Below are 21,611 nucleotides of genomic sequence, written 5' to 3'. Positions count from 1 at the left end.
AGCTGGGATATCTTTCATGTCGTGAACATCGTCTTTATTATTACTACCAGTGTGGTAGAGAGTTAGGCTAGGAGCCAGGTTACTCATGTAGGTATGACAATATGACTATATATATATATATATATATATATATATATATATATATATATATATATATATATATATATATATAACTGAAAACTCACACCCCAGAAGTGACTCGAACCCATACTCCCAGAAGCAACGCAACTGGTATGTACAAGACGCCTTAATCCACTTGACCATCACGACCGGTCATAATGAGGTGATAGCCGAGGCTATTTGAACCACCCCACCGCCGGCACTCGGATAGTAATCTTGGGCATAGCATTTTACCAAATCACCTCATTCTTTGGGGCACACGTGAGGAACACAAATGCGAACAAGCCTGAATGGTCCCCAGGACATGAGTTTTCAGTTGCATATTGTCCTGGGGACCATTCAGGCTTGTTCGCATATATATATATATATAAATATATATATATATAAATATATATATATATATATATATATATATATATATATATATATATATATATATATATATATATATATATATATAATATGCACGTGGGCGTAGTGACCTTTTGGGCAGCTTGAGGAAGTGATTGGATTTGAGAGGCCAGGAGCGAACTTTTGAATCGTCCAGCTGACTGTACTCACCTAATTGTGCTTGCAGGGGTTGAGCTCTGGCTCTTTGGTCCGCCTCTTAACCGTCAATCAACAGGTGTACAGGTTCCTGAACCTATTGGGCTCTATCATATCTACACTTGAAACTGTGTATGGAGTCAGCCTCCACCACATCACTTCCTAATGCATTTCATTTGTCAACCACTCTGACACTAAAAATGTTCTTTCTAATATCTCTGTGGCTCATTTGGGCACTCAGTTTCCACCAGTGTTCCCTTGTGCGTGTGCCCCTTGTGTTAAATAGACTGTCTTTATCTACCCTATCAATTCCCTTGAGAATATTGAATGTGGTGATCATGTCCCCCCTAACTCTTCTGTCTTCCAGCGAAGTGAGGTTTAATTCCCGTAGTCTCTCCTCGTAGCTCATACCTCTCAGCTCGGGTACTAGTCTGGTGGTCAAACCTTTGAACCTTTTCCAGTTTAGTCTTATCCTTAACTAGATATGAACACTATGCTGGGGCTGCATACTCCAGGATTGGCCTGACATATGTGGTATACAAAGTTCTGAATGATTCCTTACACAAGTTTCTGAATACCGTTCTTATGTTGGCCAGCCTGGCATATGCCGCTGATGTTATACTCTTGATATGGGCTGCAGGGGACAGGTCTGGCGTGATATCAACCCCCAAATCTTTTTCTCTCTCTGACTCCTGAAGAATTTTCTCTCCCTGATGATACCTTGTATCTGGCCTCCTGCTCCCTACACCTATCTTCATTACATTACATTTGCTTGCTTTAAACTCTAACAACCATTTGTTCGACCATTCCTTCAGCTTGTCTAGGTCTTCTTGAAGCCTCATGCAGTCCTCCTCTGTCTTAATCCTTCTCATAATCTTGGCATCGTCAGCAAACATTGAGAAAAATTAATCTATACCTTCCGAGAGATCATTTACATATATCAGAAACGAGATAGGACCGAGTACAGAGCCCTGTGGGACTCCACTGGTGACTTCACGCCAATTTGAGGTCTCACCCCTCACCGTAACTCTCTGGTTCCTATTGCTTAGGTACTCCCTTATCCACTGGAGCACCTTACCAGCTACACCTGCCTGTCTCTTCAGCTTATGTTCCAGCCTCCTATGCGGTACTGTTAAAGCCTTTCCGACAATCCAAGAAAATGCAGGCAGCCCAGCCTTCTCTTTCTTGCTTAATCTTTGTCACCTGGTCGTAGAATTCTGTTAAGCCAGCCAGGCATGATTTACCCTCCCTGAACCCATGTTGGCGATTTGTTACGAAGTCTCTTCTCTCCAGATATATTACTAGGTTTTTTCTCACGATCTTCTCCATCACCTTGCATGGTATACAAGTCAAGGACACTGGCCTGTAGTTCAGTGCCTCTTGTCTGTCGCCCTTTTTGTATATTGGAGCCACATTCGCCGTCTTCATATTTCTGGTATATATACTATGGAGAGTGGCAAGCAAAGTGCCTCTGCACACTCTTTCAATACCCATGGCGAGATCCCGTCTGGACCAACAGCCTTTCTAACATCCAGATCCAGCAGCTGTCTCTTGACCTCTCTCGTAATTTCGAACCCTTCCAAGTCCGCCTGGTTTACTTCCCTTTTTCGTAACACAGTGACCTCACCTTGTTCTATTGTGAAGACCTACTGGAACCCTTTTGTTGAATTCTTCACACACCTCTTTGCCATTCTCTGTATACCTGTCCTCGCCTGTTCTAAGTTTCATTACCTGTTCTTTCACTGTTGTTTTCCTCCTGATGTGACTGTGGAGTAGCTTTGGTTCGGTCTTGACTTTGTTTGCTATATCATTTTCATAATTTTTCTCTGCTTCTCTTTTCACTCTAACATACTCATTCCTGGTTCTCTTGTATCTCTCTCTCTCTCTCTGCTATTTTGGTGTTGTTATTCCGTTAGTTCCTCCACGCCCTTTTGTTCAGTCTCTTTGCTTCCATACATGCTCTATTATACCATGGATTCTCCTTTTGCTTCTCGGATTTTTCCCTTTGGGCCGAGATGAACTGTTTACTGTGTTACCAGAGGCGGGTGAGGAGTGTGGCAGCTGTCTCACAATTCCACGTATATCAATCTCTATGCGGATTCAATGTAGTTTTCTTCAGCAAACTTATCGATTTTAAGACTGTGTTTGAGTGAGCCTTCATCTCTAGGGCTATTTGAGTAAACCATTAATGTTGCACTGCATTGCTTCCAAGATTGCATCCTTGGGCTGCGATAACGAGTAAGACCACTGAGAAGTGTTGCTGGGACACGAATATAAACACCCAGCTGGCGACCTTGGACGAAGAGGTGAAGATTTACCTGTATATCTTCCCAGTGTCATGGCGGGCAAAGCCAACCGAGAGTAACAGAGGTAAGGCTGGATTTCCCCACTCGCCAGGGGTGCAATTCAAGGCCAGCCCTTGGTAGACTGGTTGGGGGGGGGGGGGGCAGGGTAAGCAGTGGCGCCCAGGTACAAGGGGGCGAAGACCCCGTGGGAATAACCCTAACCACATAAGGAAGGAAAGGGGGGACGAAACAATGACAATATGTAGGAGCGAGAGAGAGAGGGGGGGAGGAGAGAGGGGAAAGAGAGAGAAGGGGGGAAAGAGAGGGGGGGAGAGAGAGAGAAGGGGGGAAAGAGAGGGGGGGAGAGAGAGAGAGAGAGGGAGGGGGGAGAGAGAGAGAGAGAGGGAGGGGGAGAGAGAGAGAGAGGGAGGGGGAGAGAGAGAGGGAGGAAAGAGAGAGAGAGAGAGGGGGGAAAGAGAGAGGGGGGGGAGAGAGAGAGAGAGAGGGGGGGAAAGAGAGAGGGGGGAGAGAGAGAGAGAGAGAGGGGGGAAAGAGAGAGGGGGGGGAGAGAGAGAGAGAGAGGGGGGAAAGAGAGAGGGGGGGAGAGAGAGAGGGGGGGAGAGAGAGAGAGAGGGGGGAAAGAGAGAGGGGGGAGAGAGAGAGAGAGAGAGGGGGGAAAGAGAGAGGGGGGGGAGAGGGGGGGAAAGAGAGAGGGGGGGAGAGAGAGAGAGAGAGAGGGGGGAGAGAGAGGGGGGGAGAGAGAGAGAGAGAGAGGGGGGGAAAGAGAGAGGGGGGGAGAGAGAGAGAGAGAGGGGGGAAAGAGAGAGGGGGGGAGAGAGAGAGGGAGACGGAAGAAGGAAAAAGGGAGAGGAGAGAAGACACACACTCAGAGAAACACATTGACTAACACATTACAAACACACCAGACATGTGAAATGTCCGATCATATTTCGCGTGCAATTCATCGTCATGTGATGAATATCTTATGCTGACCGTGGACTACGTGATGATATATGTAATTCGACAAACTAGTACTTCTTAAAACAAACCAGCTTCCCACAATGGCTGTTTAACCATCAAACTATAGCAGAAAGTGACGTCGTTTGATTGAAAGAATGTGGGACCTTCACTCTCCCCAGACCAATCCACGAGTCAACTCCAGAGTGCAACCTCTTTATCAAGGATGAACTCAATTTTATTCACTGTTTTAAACATTGTCCTCTCGATAGCAGTGTGAATTATATAAACCGTTGTGTGGTGTTTTGACCAATGAGACGCGTCGTTACAAAACGCCCATTTATAATCTAACCCAATACTACGACAACAACAAAAGCGACGTTGCCATTTTTGGACTTTCCAAGAAACTGAAGGATAGAGGAATACTTTTGCTCGACTGTACTCTACCTTAGTGTTTTCTTATGTGTTTTATTATAAATTATAATATGCCTACCCTGGCTTTGTGGCGTGGAGACCGATAGGGTAGAGCGCAACTCCTTAGTCTCCTGAGACTGATGGATGCTTACTATTACTATCTTAGTGTGTTATGTGCTTTATCTTAGTGTTATGTGCTTTATCTTAGTGTTATGTGCTTTATCTTAGTGTTATGTGCTTTATCTTAGTGTTTATGTTCTTTATCTTAGTGTTATGTGCTTTATCTTAGTGTTATGTGCTTTATCTTAGTGTTTATGTGCTTTATCTTAGTGTTATGTGCTTTATCTTAGTGTTTATGTGCTTTATCTTAGTGTTATGTGCTTTATCTTAGTGTTTATGTGCTTTATCTTAGTGTTATGTGCTTTATCTTAGTGTTATGTGCTTTATCTTAGTGTTATGTGCTTTATCTTAGTGTTATGTGCTTTATCTTAGTGTTATGTGCTTTATCTTAGTGTTATGTGCTTTATCTTAGTGTTATGTGCTTTATCTTAGTGTTATGTGCTTTATCTTAGCGTTTTATATGCTTTATCTTAGTGTTTGTTATATATATAATGTATAATATGAAATAAATTAGTCATTCCTGAGCTCATATTGTGTCCATACATAAACAGTTCTATTTTCACTTTATACGACACATCTGGTACAGCGATGGTGGCGCCCACGTGGAAGACTGGTGTTGGGTCGCCTCTTCAAGACCACAACATGAAGGAGATGAGTAACCTGACCCTAGAGTGCAGCGCCGAGGGTGAGCCCTTCCCTCAGGTCACCTGGTACAAGGTAAACCCTTTATGGTAGTAGTCAACACAAGTGACCGGTCATGTTGAGTTTACGCTTAGAACCCTGGCGAGTGTTGAAATGAAGAAATCAGTGTTGAATTTCCATTGAGTGATGTAACTGTGATGTAGTCAGTGTTAAGTAGTCAATGTTGAGTACTGTAATAAGAGGCGATATATGGAATAAATAATTCAAAGTGTAAGTAGTTTCTTATAAAAATATATATTGTAATATGTGTTTGCAAGTCCATTTCCAAGTAAAAATGTTTGTCATTCTTTTTAGGACAATAAGATGCTGGAGGTGATGCCAGGCTCCGGAACAACCAGCGGAGATCACATCACATTTCATTACCTGAAGACTTCAGATTCTGGCGAATATGAGTGTGAGGTGAGTGGTGAACCCGCGTCTGAGGCCTGTGTCCTTTGTGATGTTCACTCCCTGTGAACAACGGTTGGACACTGGGAGTTACGGTACCTGGTTGATGGGGTTCTGGGAGTTCTTCTACTCCCCAAGCCCGGCCCGAAGCCAGACTTGACTTGTGAGAGTTTGGTCCACCAGGCTGTTGCTTGGAGCGGCCCGCAGGCCCACATACCCACCACAGCCCGGTTGGTCCGGCACTCCTTGAAGGAAACAATCTAGTTTCCTCTTGAAAATGTCCACGGTTGTTCCGGCAATATTTCTGATGCTCGCTGGGAGGACGTTGAACAACCGTAGACCTCTGGTGTTCATACAGTGTTCTCTGATTGTGCCCATGGCACCTCTGCTCTTCACTGGTTCTATTCTGCATTCAGTGTTCAACGGTGTTCACACCTTATGTTCGTCTGCGGTCCACAGACAAACGTCTTATTCTTCCTACCGACAGCAGCCGAGAGAAATGTCCCGACACTGTGAGAGGACATGACCTCTAATACCAATCCTAGACATTATACAGGCTCTCTTAGGCCTTATATAGTACATATATGTGCTATAACAGGCCTAAGAATGTTTAAGTTTTGTTATCAGCTTTATTTTCTCTGACTATATAAAATTATAAGTACAATATGTGGCTTACTGGTGTTCCATTAGTAAACATTGGTAGCTTCGACCAAATAGTTACTATAAGCACTATAATTGCAGGAGATGGAATGATTAATTAATACCCCCACTGAATACGATTCTGAAATCGTATTCAGAATTCCCAACTTCATCATTATCCAGCTGGTTTCCTGATAATTATTTATTTATTTATTTATTTATTTATTTATATTAATAATACAAAAAGGTACATTCAGTTGAGAGTACATAGCATTGATGTGTTTACATTCTTGTAAAACCACTATCATCACCTAGCTTCAGGTGATATCATCATCACCTAGCTTCAGGTGATATCATCATCACCTAGCCTCAGACGGATACATGATGGAACCTCTCAACTATAATGTATTTCCTAGAGCCAGGACACACTCCTCAACACTCCCCGCCCCCATGTCTCCCACACTCACCAGAGGGAAAAGAGCACTATATACACTTTAATTAGGGTTCGACGACCGTAATCAACCTCGGTGATAGAGGTGGGTTCGTTTTCGACTCGCAATTGGTTTTCCCGGGTTCGAATCCCGTGGGGGACAGAAATGGCCGCATTTCCTTTTACCTAATAAGACTGTTCACCTAGCAGTAAATAGGTACCCAGGAGTTAGTCAACTGTTGTGGAAAAGCATCTTGGTGGAGGGTCAGTAGGTCGATCTAGAGATAAGGAAATCGACCTGGAAATAAGCCTAACTTACATACATACACAGGCTGCTTGTCCCCCCCCCCCCTGACAAAATGATTACAAATTAAAAGTGAATAAGAAGACGGATTTCAGTCAGCTGCGGCTTCAACATCAATATTAATACAACAGACTAGAATAATTGTGAAGAAAAATATGCCAGAGTTCACTAAGAACTTAAACTAGTCACGGAGAACTTTTCCTTTACCCAACACTATAAATTATTAATAGTCAATTATCAGGTAATAGTGAAAATATCATTCACAAATCTCACACACACACACACACTGCACTTGGGGAACAGGTTGTGGAACCAAATACTATTCATACTTTTAAAACTAGGTATGATAGGGAAATGGGACAGGAGTCATTGCTGTAAACAACCGATCGCTGGAAAGGCGGAATCCAAGAGTCAATGTTCTATCCTGCAAGCACAAATAGGTGAGTACACACACACACACACACACACACACACACGCGTTTCAACACGAGGTTCAACACACGTTTCCAGGGATGTGAGGTTCAACTAGGTAAATACACACACACACACACACAGGGAAAAGTCAAGGTGATGAAATGAAAGAAATGTTTGCAAAGTTTTTAGAGGATATCAAGAGTGAGATGCAGGGAATGATGCAGGAAATGAAGAATGAAATAAGCAACCTGAAAAGAGTTGACAGCAGCAAAGGAGATGATTAGAATCCTCGAGGAGAACAGTGTTGATGCTGAGACTAAGATAATCATCGAGGGAGAAGGTGGAAATAGTATTCTGGAAGAGAATGCCACTATAAAAACAACATTTGCAGAAATGCTAAAAAAATAAAAACTGAAGTAATGTCCACAATGATGGAGGTGGCCATGAAAGCAGCCACCTCACAGGAAGCGGCACACTCCACTAGCCAGCTGCAGGAAAGAAAAAGATCAGTGATAGCTGTGGTTATTAAAGAGCAGGATGGCTCCAATAGGACAGAGTGGAATGATAAGGACAACACGGCAGTGACTGAAATACTGAAAACACTAGAGAAGGAAGGGGCTGAGCATAGAATTGAAAAGGTTTTCAGGCTAGGCTGGTACAAAAAAGACCGAGACCGTGTGTTAAAGATAGTGTTTGCAAACGAGAACACAAAGGAGATGATTCTAACAAGGAAGAGCTACCTGCAATATGTGGGAGAATTAAAAAAAAGTATTCCTCCAGAGGGACATGATAAGGGAGGAGAGAGCCATGGCGGCAGAAGCAAGGAAGAAGCACAGGCGAAAGGGGAAAACCAGGAAATCACAACTCCCAACACAACATCCCCAGAGGTGAGGGGGGAACCAGCTACCCAGTAATACCAGAGGGGAGGGGCAACCCCACCACCCTCCTTTGCATAGAAAACCCCCTACCCTAAACCCTCCCTGCCTTCACTCAAATGCTCAGCCAAATCTCCCTCCCCACCAAATCTACACCCCCCATTCCCACCCTGCTACCCCTCCCCCCCTTTCCTTCCTGTCCTCCCCCCTCCCTCTTCATCCCATACCCACCCTGTCCACCTCCCTTCACTTGACCCCCCGCCCCTCACCCCAGTACCTTCTGAGACCCTGTTATCCACCTCACAAATCCTCACACCCATGAAACAGCCTCCCCCACCAGCAGAACACTCACCAAGGAGGCGATTTGAGAAGGGACAGAAGGTGAGCCTCAAGGCAATGTACACTAACATAGATGGAATTACAAATAAAGCAAATGAACGAGGAGAATGGGTACTAGAAGAAAACCCAGACATAATAGCACTTACAGAAACAAAGCTAACGAAAACCATAACAAATGCAGTGTATCCACAGGACTATTATGTTATGAGGAAAAAGAGAGAAGGAAGAGGTGGTGGTGGTGGTGTAGCTCTGCTGGTAAGAAAAGGCTGGGATTTTGAGATGGTTATTCAGGGCTGTGAAGGTTTCAGTGACTACATAACAGGTACCATAACAACTGGAGGACAAAAAATTATAGTTGTAGTCATATATAATCCACCACCAAATGACAGAAGACCCAGACAGGAATATTATAGAAACAACATGGCCACCATTAACATGATAGAGAGAGCAGCTTCTGTTGCTAGCAGGAATGGAACTGGACTACTAATCATGAGAGACTTCAACCATGGGAAGATAGATTGGGAGAATAGAGATCCGCATGGAGGACCGGAAACATGGAGAGCTAAGTTGCTGGACGTGGGAACAAGACACTTTCTAAGCCAGCACATCAAGAAACTAACAAGAATTAGAGGAGACGGTGAACCAGCAATGCTTGATCTGATATTTACCCTAAATGAGTGGGATATAAGGAAAGTTAAGATGCAAGTACCCTTGAGAATGAGTGACCGCAGTGTATTGAACTTTGAGTACCTGGTAGACCTAGGAATTATCTCCCCCAAAAAAGAACTTTGAAACAAAAGGCTGGCATACCGAAGGGAACTATGAAGAGATGAGAAGTTTCCTAAGGGAAATACCTTGGGACACAGACATCAGAGCTAAGTCTGTACAAGATATGATGGACTATGTCATCCAAAAGTGTCAGGAGGCAGTAAACAGGTTCATCCCGGCCCAAAGGGAAAAATTCGAGAAGCAAAAGAAGAATCCATGGTATAATAGGGCATGTATGCAAGCAAAGGGACTGATCAAAAGGGCGTGGAGGAACTTCCAGAATAACAGAAACACCAGAAAACAGAGAGAGATACCAGAGAACCAGGAATGGGTATGTTTGGGTGAGAAGAGAAGCAGAGTAAAATTATGAAAATGATATTGCAAACAAAGCCAAGACCGAACCAAAGCTACTCCACAGTCACATCAGGAGGAAAACAGTGAAAGAACAAGTAATGAAACTTAGAACAGGCGAGGACAGGTATACAGAGAATGACAGAGGTGTGTGTGAAGAACTCAACAAGAGGTTCCAGGAGGTCTTCACAAAAGAACAAAGTGAGGTCACTGTGCTAGGAGAAAGGGAAGTAAACCAGGCGGCCTTGGAAGGGTTCGAAATTACGAGAGAGGAGGTCAAGAGACACCTGCTAGATTTGGATGTTAGAAAGGCTGTTGGTCCAGACGGGATCTCGGATTGGGTACTGAAAGAGTGTGCAGAGGCACTTTGCTTGCCCCTCTCCATAGTGTATAGTAGGTCACTGGAACTGGGAGACCTACCAGAAATATGGAAGACGGCGAATGTGGTCCCAATATACAAAAAGGAAGACAAGCAAGAGGCACTGAACTACAGGCCAGTGTCCTTAACTTGTATACCATGCTAGGTGATGGAGAAGATCTTGAGAAAAAACCTAGTACACATCTGGAGAGAAGGGACTTCGTGACAAATCGCCAACATGGGTTCAGAGAAAGTAAATCTTGCCTGACTGGCTTAATAGAATTCTACGACCAGGTGACAAAGATTAAGCAAGAAAGAGAAGGCTGGGCAGACTGCATTTTTTTGGATTGTCGGAAAGTCTTTGACACAGTACCGCATAAGAGGCTGGTATATAAGCTGGAGAGAAAGGCAGGTGTAGCTGGTAAGGTGCTCCAGTGGATAAGGGAGTACCTAAGCAATAGGAACCAGAGAGTTACGGTGAGGGGTGAGACCTCCGATTGGCGTGAAGTCACCAGTGGAGTCTGGCTCTGTACTCGGCCCTATCTTGTTTCTGATATATGTAAATGATCTCCCGGAGGGTATAGATTCATTTCTCTAAATGTTTGCGGACGATGCCAAAATTATGAGAAGGACTAAGACAGAGGAGGACTGCTTGAGGCTTCAAAAAGACCTAGACAAGCTGAAGGAATGGTCGAACAAATGGTTGTTAGAGTTTAACTCAAGCAAATGTAATGTAATGAAGATAGGTGTAGGGAGCAGAAGGCCAGATACTGGGTATCATCTGGGAGAGGAAATTCTTCAAGAGCCAGAGAGAGAAAAAGACTTGGGGGTTGATATCACGCCAGACCTGTCCCCTGCAGCCCATATCAAGAGTATAACATCAGCGGCATATGCCAGGCTGGCCAACATAAGAACGGCATTCAGAATCTTGTGTAAGGAATCATTCAGAACTTTGTATACCACATATGTCAGGCCAATCCCGGAGTATGCAGCCCCAGCATGGAATTCATATCTAGTCAAGGATAAGACTAAACTGGAAATGGTTGAAAGGTTTGCCACCAGACTAGTACCCGAGCTGAGAGGTATGAGCTACGAGGAGAGACTACGGGAATTAAACCTCACTTCACTGGAAGACAGAAGAGTTAGGGGGGGACATAATTACCACATTCAATATTCTCAAGGGAATCGACAGGGTTGATAAAGACAGGCTATTTAACACAAGGGGCACACGCACAAGGGGACACAGGTGGAAACTGAGTGCCCAAATGAGCCACAGAGATATTAGAAAGAACCTTTTTAGTGTCAGAGTGGTTGACAATTGGAATGCATTAGGAAGTGATGTGGTGGAGGCTGACTCCATACACAGTTTCAAGTGTACATATGAGCCCAGTAGGCTCAGGAACCTTTACACCTGTTGATTGACGGTCGAGAGGTGGGACCAAAGAGCCAGAACTCAACCCCAGCAAACACAATTAGGCGAGTACACAAACACACACACACGGCTCCCCCTCCCCAGGCACCCCCCCCCAACCCGTGACCTCCCTGTCAACCCACCCCAGTCTCCCCTGCATACCCCAACCCGTGACCTCCCACCACATGCCCCTTCAGCTCCCCCATCCCGTGCCCTCACTAACCCGCAACCCTGGACCCCCTCAGCCGCATCACGTCAGACCCCCTAGCTCCCCTGTTCCAGATCCTCCCAGACCCCTCACACCCCAGACCCCCTAGGTCCTCCTTCCTAGGCTCACCCATCCCAGACATCCCTTGCCCCTCTACTCCAGTGGAATCAACAGAAACTGAGAATGGACAGAAGAGAGTCAGCGTCAAGGTCATGTACTCGAACATAGATGGGATTACAAACAAGGCCAGTGAACCTAGGGAAAGAACACAAACAGTAAACCCAGATGTAATTGGACTCACAGAAACAAAACTCTCAGGAATTATAACGAATGCAGTGTTTCCCAGGACTACACTGTAATAAGGAAAGAGAGGTAAGGAAGGGGAGGAGGCAGAGTGGCTCTACTGATGAGAAAGGAATGGAGTTTCGAGATGGTTATTCCGGGCTGCGAAGGGTTCAGAGACTTCATAACAGGCACCATGACGATGGGAGGACCAAGAGTAGTAGTAGCAGTGATATATAACCACCACCAAATGAAAAAATACCCCAGGCAAGAGTATAACAGAAACAACATGGCAATTAACATTATCATATAGAGAGCAACCGTTGCTGCCTGTAGAAATTGACCCCATCTGCTCATCATGGGGGACTTTAATCATGGAAGGATAGACTGGGAAAACAGGGAACCACATGGAGGTGAGGAAACATGGAGAGCGAAACTGCTGGAGGTGACGACTAGAAACTTAAGTCAGCATGTCAAGGGTCCCACGAGAATGAGAGGAAGTGATGAACCAGCAAGACTCGACCTAGTATTCACTCTGAACGATTCAGACAAAAGGGAAATCGGTCTTGAAGCCCCCGTGGGTATGAGTGATCACAGTGTACTGTTGTTTGAATATTTGGTCGAAGAATGGTTAATGTACTCAAGGGAGGGACCAGAATTAAAGAGGCCGGCATTCCGGAAGGGAAACTATGAGATGAGAAAATTCCTAGCTGAAATAGCTTGGGAGACAGAGCTCAGAGAAAAGACAGTTCAAGACATGATGGACTACATCACACAGAAGTGTAAGGAGGCAGCGGACCAGTTCGTCCCAGTCCAAAAGGAAAAAAATGAAATGGAGATGAGAAACCCATGGTTTAGTCAGAGTTGTAAGCTAGCAAAGCAGCTAAGTAAAAGGGCGTGGAGAAACTATAGAAACAACAGAACACTAGAGAGCAGAGAAAGATACCAGAGCGCCAGGAATGAATACGTCAGGGTGAGAAGAGAGGTAGAGAGGCAATATGAAAATAACAGCGAGCAAAGCAAAGACTCAATCCAAACTGCTGCATACCCACATCAGGAGGAAAACAGCAGTGAAGCAACAACAGCAATGAAACTGAGTATAGGGGCAGAAAGATTCACTACAAACGACAAGGAAGTGTGCGAGGAACTCGATAAGAATTTCAAGGAAGTCTTCACCTCAGAGCAAGGAGAAGTCCCAGAGATAAGGGAGGGAACATCAAACCAGATACCAATAGAGGAGTTTGTGATTACCAGTGGGGAGGTGAGGAAGCATCTGCTAGATTTGGACGTGACAAAGGCTATAGGCCCGGATGGAATATCACCATGGATCCTGAAGGAAGAAGCAGAAGCTCTGTGCCTACCACTCTCCATGGTGTACAGCAAGTCACTGGTAACAGGTGAACAGCCAAAAATTTGGAAGACGGCCAATGTAGTCCCAATATACAAAAAGTGATAGGCAGGAGGCACTGAACTACAGGCCAGTGTCCTTAACTTGCATTCCATGCAAGTTGATGGAAAAGATTGTGCGAAAAAAGCTAGTGGAACATCTGGAGCAAAAGAACTTTGTAACACATCAGAATGGATTCAGAGATGGCAAATCATGCCTAACAGGATTAATTGAATTCTATGACCAGGCAACAAAAATCAGGCAAGAAAGAGAGGTCTGGGCAGACTGCATATTTCTGGACTGCCAGAATGCTTTTGACACCGTACCACATGAGACTAGTGCACAAACTGGAGATGCAGGCAGGCGTGAAAGGGAAGGTATTCCACTGGATAAGAGAGTACCTAAGCAACAGGACACAGCGAGTCACCGTGAGGTCTCAGAGTGGCGGCGAGTCACCAGTGGAGTCCCACAGGAATCAGTCCTTGCACCTATACTGTTTCTGATATACGTAAATGATCTCCCAGAGGGAATAGACTCGTTCCTGTCATTATCTGCTGATGATGCAAAAATTATGAGGAAGATTAAGACAGATGAAAATAGTATGAGGCTACAAGATGACCTAGACAAACTGAATGAATGGTCCAACAAATGGCTACTAGAGTTCAACCCGAGTAAATGTAAGGTAATGAAATTAGGCAGCGGAAACATCGGGCCAGACACAGGATACCGAATGGAAGATGATGTCCTTCATGAAACGGACAAAGAAAAAGATCTAGGAGTTGATATGACGCTAAACCTGTCTCCTGAAGCCCATATAAAAAGAATATCATCAAATATCTCAGAAGAGTGTGAGAAATTGGCTAGCATCAGAACTGCCTTCAGAAACCTGTGTAAGGTATCTTTCAGAACTATGTATACCATATAATGTAAGACCAATCCTGGAGTATGCGGCCTCAGTATGGAGCCCGTACCTTGTCAAGCACAAGACTAAGCTGGAAAAAGTTCAGTGTTATGCCACTAGGCTAGTCTCAGAACTAAGAGACATGAGGTACGAGGAAAGATTGCGGGTGCTTCACCTCACGTCGCTGAAAGACAGAACAGCGCGGGGAGACATGATCACCACATACAAAATTCTCAGGAGAATTTACAGGGTAGACAAGGATGGATTATTTAACACAGGAGGTACATGCACAAGGGGACACAGGTGGAAGCTGAGTACCCAAATGAGCCACAGAGACATTGGAAAGAACTTTTTCAGTGTGAGAGTAGTTAGTAAATGGAATGCACTAGGAAACGATGTGTGGAGGCTGACTCCATACACAGTGTCAAATATCGATATGATAGAGCTTGAGAAGCTCAGGAATATGTACACCTGTAGATTGATGGTTTAGAGGCGGGACCAAAGAGCCGAAGCTCAACCCACACAAGCACAACTAGGTAAGTACACACACACACACACACACACACACACACACACACACACACACACACACACACACACACACACACACACACACACACACACACACACACACACACACACACCACACAGAAGGAAAACAACAGCGAAAGAACAGGCGATGAAACTGAAAAAGGGAGAGAATGGGTACACAGTGAATGACAAAGAGGTCTGTGAAGAACTCAACAAGAGATTCCAAGAAGTCTTCACAATAAAGCAAGGAGAAGTTCCAGAACTAAGAGGGATGGCGAAACCTAGCAGGCTCGGATGATATTGAAATTACCAGAAATGAGGTTAGGAGGTATTTGCTTGATATAGACGTGACTAAAGCTCTTGGACTTGATGGAATCTCACCATGGATGCTAAAAGAATAGGCAGAAGCATTTTGCATGCCTCAATCTATGGTGTATAAGAAGTCAGTGGAAACAGGAGACCTACCAGAGAGTTAGAAGATAACTAACATAGTCCATATCTACAGAAAAGGGTGATAGGCAGCAGACCCTAAACTACAGGTATTAACTTAATACTAACTATGTACAGGTAAACTACAGGTCCTTAACTTATATACCATACAAGGTGATGGAGAATATCGTGAGAAAAAGTCTGGTAGCACCTCTAGAGAGAAGGAACTTTGCAACACGTCACTAGCATGGGTTCAGGGATGACAAGCCGTGTCTTACAGGATTAATATAATTATATGACCAAGCAGCAAACATTAAGCAAGAAAAAGAATGATGGGCAGACTGCCTTTTCTTGGACTTTCAGAAAGCGTTTGACACAGTACCCCATAAGATACTGTTGCCAACTTACACCTGTTGATTGATGGTTGAGAGGCAGGACCAGAGAGCCAGAGCTCAACCCCCCCAAAGCACAATTAGGTGAGTGTACAGACACACACACACACACACACACACACACACACACACACACACACACACACACACACACACACACACACACACACACACACACACACACACACACACACACGGAGAGTAAATCTTGCCTGACTGGCTTAATAGAATTCTACGACCAGGTGACAAAGATTAAGCAACAAAGAGAAGACTGGGGGGACTGCATTTTCTTGGATTGTCGGAAAGCCTTTGACACAGTACCCGCATAAGAGGCTGGTACATATGCTGGAGAGACAGGCAGGTGTAGCGGTGGTACTCTAACGGATAAGGGAGCACCTGAACAACAGCAAGCAGAGTTACTGTGAGGGGTGAGACCTCAGACTGGCGTGATGTCACCAGCGGAGTCCCACAAAGTTCTGTTCTCGGTCCAATCCTGTTGCTGATACGTGAAAGGTCTTCCAGAAGGTACAGGTTATCTTGAGATGATTTCGGGGCTTCTAGTGTCCCCGCGGCCCGGTCCTCGACCAGGGCTTTAACCCCAGGAAGCAGCCCGTGACAGCTGACTAACACCCAGGTACCTATTTTACTGCTAGGTAACAGTGGCATAGGGTGAAAGAAACTCTGCCCATTGTTTCTCGCCGGCGCCTGGGATCGAACCCAGGACCACAGGATCACAAGTCCAGGAAATTCTTCAGGAGTCAGGAAGAGAGAATAGATCTGAGGTTTGATATCACACCAGACCTGTTCTGACCTGTCCAGACCTGACCTGCCAACATAAAAAGGCTAACATCAGCGGCGTATGCAAGGCTAGCGAACATAAGAACTGCCTTCAAAAACTTGGATAAGGAATCATTTAGAACCTTGTATGCCTCATATGTCAGACCAGTACTGGAATATGCGGCTTCAGCATGGAGTTCATATCTAGTCTATCACAAAACGAAGTTAGAGAAGGTTCAGAGGTATGCCACCAGTCTAGTTCCCGAGCTGAGAGGTATGAGCTACGAGGAAAGACTGTTGGAACTGAACCTCACGACACTGGAAGACAGAAGAGTACAGGGAGACATGATCACAACCTATAAAATTCTCAGGAATTGACAGGTTAGATAGAGGTAAATTGTTTAACACGAGTAGTACGCGAACAAGGGGACACAGGTGGTAACTTAGTACATAAATGAGCTACAGAGACCTTAGAAAGAACTTGTTCAGTGTCAGAGTAGTTAACAGATGGAATGCATTAGGCAGTGATGTGGTGGAGGCTGACTCCATACACGGTCTGCCTAGCAGACAATCAAATGGTGTATTGTTCATAGGAGAAAGTGACGCTACTGTTGTAGAACAATTACCTGATATTACCTTGTTATTTTTAATTCTTTACTGTTTGTAATAAATGTTTGTCTGTTACACAAGCGTGTTTGACCTTGTTCCGGCGAGGATTGCTAAGATAAAAGACAGAGAAATTATGGCAAACCGAAACAGTGTACAGACAACGAAAAGGGGAACTAGAAGATCAGCCTAAGACTAGGAGAGAGAGAGGGTAGTGGCTACCCTAGAGGCATAGTGGCTCAGAGAGAGAGGCATAGTGGCTCAGAGAGAGAGGCATAGTGGCTCAGAGAGAGAGGCATAGTGGCTCAGAGAGAGAGGCATAGTGGCTCAGAGAGAGAGGCATAGTGGCTCAGAGAGAGAGAGGCATAGTGGCTCAGAGAAAGAGAGAGGCATAGTGGCTCAGACAGAGAGAGGCATAGTGGCTCAGAGAGAGAGAGGCATAGTGGCTCAGAGAGAGAGAGAGGCATAGTGGCTCAGAGAGAGAGAGAGAGGCATAGTGGCTCAGAGAGAGGCATAGTGGCTCAGAGAGAGAGGCATAGTGGCTCAGAGAGAGAGAGAGGCATAGTGGCTCAGAGAGAGAGAGAGGCATAGTAGCTCAGAGAGAGAGAGAAGCATAGTGGCTCAGAGAGAGAGAGAGAGAGGCATAGTGGCTCAGAGAGAGAGAGAGGCATAGTGGCTCAGAGAGAGAGAGGCATAGTGGCTCAGAGAGAGAGAGAGGCATAGTGGCTCAGAGAGAGAGAGAGGCATAGTGGCTCAGAGAGAGAGAGAGGCATAGTGGCTCAGAGAGGCATAGTGGCTCAGAGAGAGGCATAGTGGCTCAGAGAGAGAGGCATAGTGGCTCAGAGAGAGAGAGGCATAGTGGCTCAGAGAGAGAGAGAGGCATAGTGGCTCAGAGAGAGAGAGAGGCATAGTGGCTCAGAGAGAGAGGCATAGTGGCTCAGAGAGAGAGAGAGGCATAGTGGCTCAGAGAGAGAGAGAGGCATAGTGGCTCAGAGAGAGAGAGAGGCATAGTGGCTCAGAGAGAGAGAGAGGCATAGTGGCTCAGAGAGAGAGAGAGGCATAGTGGCTCAGAGAGAGAGAGAGGCATAGTGGCTCAGAGAGAGAGAGAGGCATAGTGGCTCAGAGAGAGAGAGAGGCATAGTGGCTCAGAGAGAGAGAGAGGCATAGTGGCTCAGAGAGAGAGAGAGGCATAGTGGCTCAGAGAGAGAGAGAGAGAGGCATAGTGGCTCAGAGAGAGAGAGAGGCATAGTGGCTCAGAGAGAGAGAGAGAGAGAGGCATAGTGGCTCAGAGAGAGAGAGAGAGAGGCATAGTGGCTCAGAGAGAGAGGCATAGTGGCTCAGAGAGAGAGGCATAGTGGCTCAGAGAGAGGCATAGTGGCTCAGAGAGAGAGGCATAGTGGCTCAGAGAGAGAGAGGCATAGTGGCTCAGAGAGAGAGAGAGGCATAGTGGCTCAGAGAGAGAGGCATAGTGGCTCAGAGAGAGAGGCATAGTGGCTCAGAGAGAGAGGCATAGTGGCTCAGAGAGAGAGGCATAGTGGCTCAGAGAGAGAGAGAGGCTTGTGGCTCAGAGAGAGAGAGAGGCATAGTGGCTCAGAGAGAGAGAGAGGCATAGTGGCTCAGAGAGAGAGAGAGGCATAGTGGCTCAGAGAGAGAGAGAGGCATAGTGGCTCAGAGAGAGAGAGAGGCATAGTGGCTCAGAGAGAGAGAGAGGCATAGTGGCTCAGAGAGAGAGAGAGGCATAGTGGCTCAGAGAGAGAGAGAGGCATAGTGGCTCAGAGAGAGAGGCATAGTGGCTCAGAGAGAGAGAGAGGCATAGTGGCTCAGAGAGAGAGAGAGGCATAGTGGCTCAGAGAGAGAGGCATAGTGGCTCAGAGAGAGAGAGGCATAGTGGCTCAGAGAGAGAGAGAGGCATAGTGGCTCAGAGAGAGAGAGAGAGAGAGGCATAGTGGCTCAGAGAGAGAGAGAGAGAGAGGCATAGTGGCTCAGAGAGAGAGAGAGAGAGAGGCATTATGGCTCAGAGAGAGAGGCATAGTGGCTCAGAGAGAGAGGCATAGTGGCTCAGAGAGGCATAGTGGCTCAGAGAGAGAGGCATAGTGGCTCAGAGAGAGAGGGGCATAGTGGCTCAGAGAGAGAGGGGCATAGTGGCTCAGAGAGAGAGGGGCATAGTGGCTCAGAGAGAGAGGGGCATAGTGGCTCAGAGAGAGAGGGGCATAGTGGCTCAGAGAGAGAGGGGCATAGTGGCACAGAGAGAGAGAGAGGCATAGTGGCTCAGAGAGAGAGAGAGGCATAGTGGCTCAGAGAGAGAGAGAGGCATAGTGGCTCAGAGAGAGAGAGAGGCATAGTGGCTCAGAGAGAGAGAGAGGCATAGTGGCTCAGAGAGAGAGAGAGGCATAGTGGCTCAGAGAGAGAGAGAGGCATAGTGGCTCAGAGAGAGAGAGAGGCATAGTGGCTCAGAGAGAGAGAGAGGCATAGTGGCTCAGAGAGAGAGAGAGGCATAGTGGCTCAGAGAGAGAGAGAGGCATAGTGGCTCAGAGAGAGAGAGAGGCATAGTGGCTCAGAGAGAGAGAGAGGCATAGTGGCTCAGAGAGAGAGAGAGAGGCATAGTGGCTCAGAGAGAGAGAGAGGCATAGTGGCTCAGAGAGAGAGAGAGGCATAGTGGCTCAGAGAGAGAGAGAGGCATAGTGGCTCAGAGAGAGAGAGAGGCATAGTGGCTCAGAGAGAGAGGCATAGTGGCTCAGAGAGAGAGGCATAGTGGCTCAGAGAGAGAGAGAGGCATAGTGGCTCAGAGAGAGAGAGAGGCATAGTGGCTCAGAGAGAGAGAGAGGCATAGTGGCTCAGAGAGAGAGAGGCATAGTGGCTCAGAGAGAGAGAGGCATAGTGGCTCAGAGAGAGAGAGGCATAGTGGCTCAGAGAGAGAGGCATAGTGGCTCAGATAGGTTGTGTACTCATGATAACGGGACAGTTCTGAGCAGAATACTAAATAGTATGACGTAGAGCCCTTTCTCCATATTTAAGTTCATTACCGGATGACTCTAGTGAGTGCTCCGCTGGTGTTTGTTGTGATGGTGGTGCTCCGCTGGTGTTTGTGGTGGTGGTGGTGCTCCACTGGTGTTTGTTGTGGTGGTGGTGCTCCACTGGTGTTTGTTGTGGTGGTGGTGCTCCGCTGGTGTTTGTTGTGGTGGTGGTGCTCCGCTGGTGTTTGTGGTGGTGGTGGTGCTCCGCTGGTGTTTGTTGTGGTGGTGGTGCTCCACTGGTGTTTGTTGTGGTGGTGGTGCTCCGCTGGTGTTTGTTGTGGTGGTGGTGCTCCACTGGTGTTTGTTGTGGTGGTGGTGCTCCACTGGTGTTTGTTGTGGTGGTGGTGCTCCGCTGGTGTTTGTTGTGGTGGTGGAGCTCCACTGGTGTTTGTTGTGATGGTGGTGCTCCACTGGTGTTTGTTGTGGTGTTGGTGCTCCACTGGTGTTTGTTGTGATGGTGGTGCTCCACTGGTGTTTGTTGTGGTGGTGGTGCTCCACTGGTGTTTGTTGTGGTGGTGGTGCTCCGCTGGTGTTTGTTGTGGTGGTGGAGCTCCACTGGTGTTTGTTGTGATGGTGGTGCTCCACTGGTGTTTGTTGTGGTGGTGGTGCTCCACTGGTGTTTGTTGTGATGGTGGTGCTCCACTGGTGTTTGTTGTGATGGTGGTGCTCCACTGGTGTTTGTTGTGGTGGTGGTGCTCCACTGGTGTTTGTTGTGATGGTGGTGCTCCACTGGTGTTTGTTGTGATGGTGGTGCTCCACTGGTGTTTGTGGTGGTGGTGCTCCACTGGTGTTTGTTGTGATGGTGGTGCTCCACTGGTGTTTGTTGTGATGGTGGTGCTCCACTGGTGTTTGTTGTGATGGTGGTGCTCCGCTGGTGTTTGTTGTGGTGGTGGTGCTCCACTGGTGTTTGTTGTGGTGGTGGTGCTCCACTGGTGTTTGTTGTGGTGGTGGTGCTCCGCTGGTGTTTGTTGTGGTGGTGGAGCTCCCCTGGTGTTTGTTGTGATGGTGGTGCTCCACTGGTGTTTGTTGTGGTGGTGGTGCTCCACTGGTGTTTGTTGTGATGGTGGTGCTCCACTGGTGTTTGTTGTGGTGGTGGTGCTCCACTGGTGTTTGTTGTGATGGTGCTCCACTGGTGTTTGTTGTGGTGGTGGTGCTCCACTGGTGTTTGTTGTGGTGGTGCTCCACTGGTGTTTGTTGTGGTGGTGGTGCTCCACTGGTGTTTGTTGTGGTGGTGGTGCTCCACTGGTGTTTGTTGTGGTGGTGGTGCTCCACTGGTGTTTGTTGTGGTGGTGGTGCTCCACTGGTGTTTGTTGTGGTGGTGCTCCACTGGTGTTTGTTGTGGTGGTGGTGGAGCTCCGCCGGTGTTTGTTGTGGTGGTGGTGCTCCACTGGTGTTTGTTGTGGTGGTGGTGCTCCACTGGTGTTTGTTGTGGTGGTGGTGCTCCACTGGTGTTTGTTGTGGTGGTGCTCCACTGGTGTTTGTTGTGGTGGTGGAGCTCCGCTGGTGTTTGTTGTGATGGTGGTGCTCCACTGGTGTTAGTAGTGGTGGTGGTGGTGCTCCGCTGGTGTTAGTAGTGGTGGTGGTGCTCCACTGGTGTTAGTAGTGGTGGTGGTGGTGCTCCACTGGTGTTAGTAGTGGTGGTGGTGCTCCGCTGGTGTTTGTTG

General features: G+C 46.7%; 1 protein-coding gene across 1 annotated transcript in view; it reads left to right on the top strand.

The window, feature by feature from the left end:
• Positions 1–21,611, top strand: part of LOC123762807 (uncharacterized) — a 214,287-nt gene that overhangs the window by 117,806 nt on the left and 74,870 nt on the right. Inside the window, exons 14-15 of the mRNA XM_069332019.1 lie at positions 5,029–5,159; positions 5,439–5,543. Coding sequence (XP_069188120.1) covers positions 5,029–5,159; positions 5,439–5,543 — 236 coding nt within the window. The remainder of the gene's footprint in view (positions 1–5,028; positions 5,160–5,438; positions 5,544–21,611) is intronic.

Source organism: Procambarus clarkii, chromosome 27 (assembly GCF_040958095.1).
Source record: "Procambarus clarkii isolate CNS0578487 chromosome 27, FALCON_Pclarkii_2.0, whole genome shotgun sequence".
NCBI lineage: Eukaryota > Metazoa > Arthropoda > Malacostraca > Decapoda > Cambaridae > Procambarus > Procambarus clarkii.
Note: the sequence above shows the minus strand (reverse complement) of the source record. Positions and strands in the feature narration are given on the sequence as shown.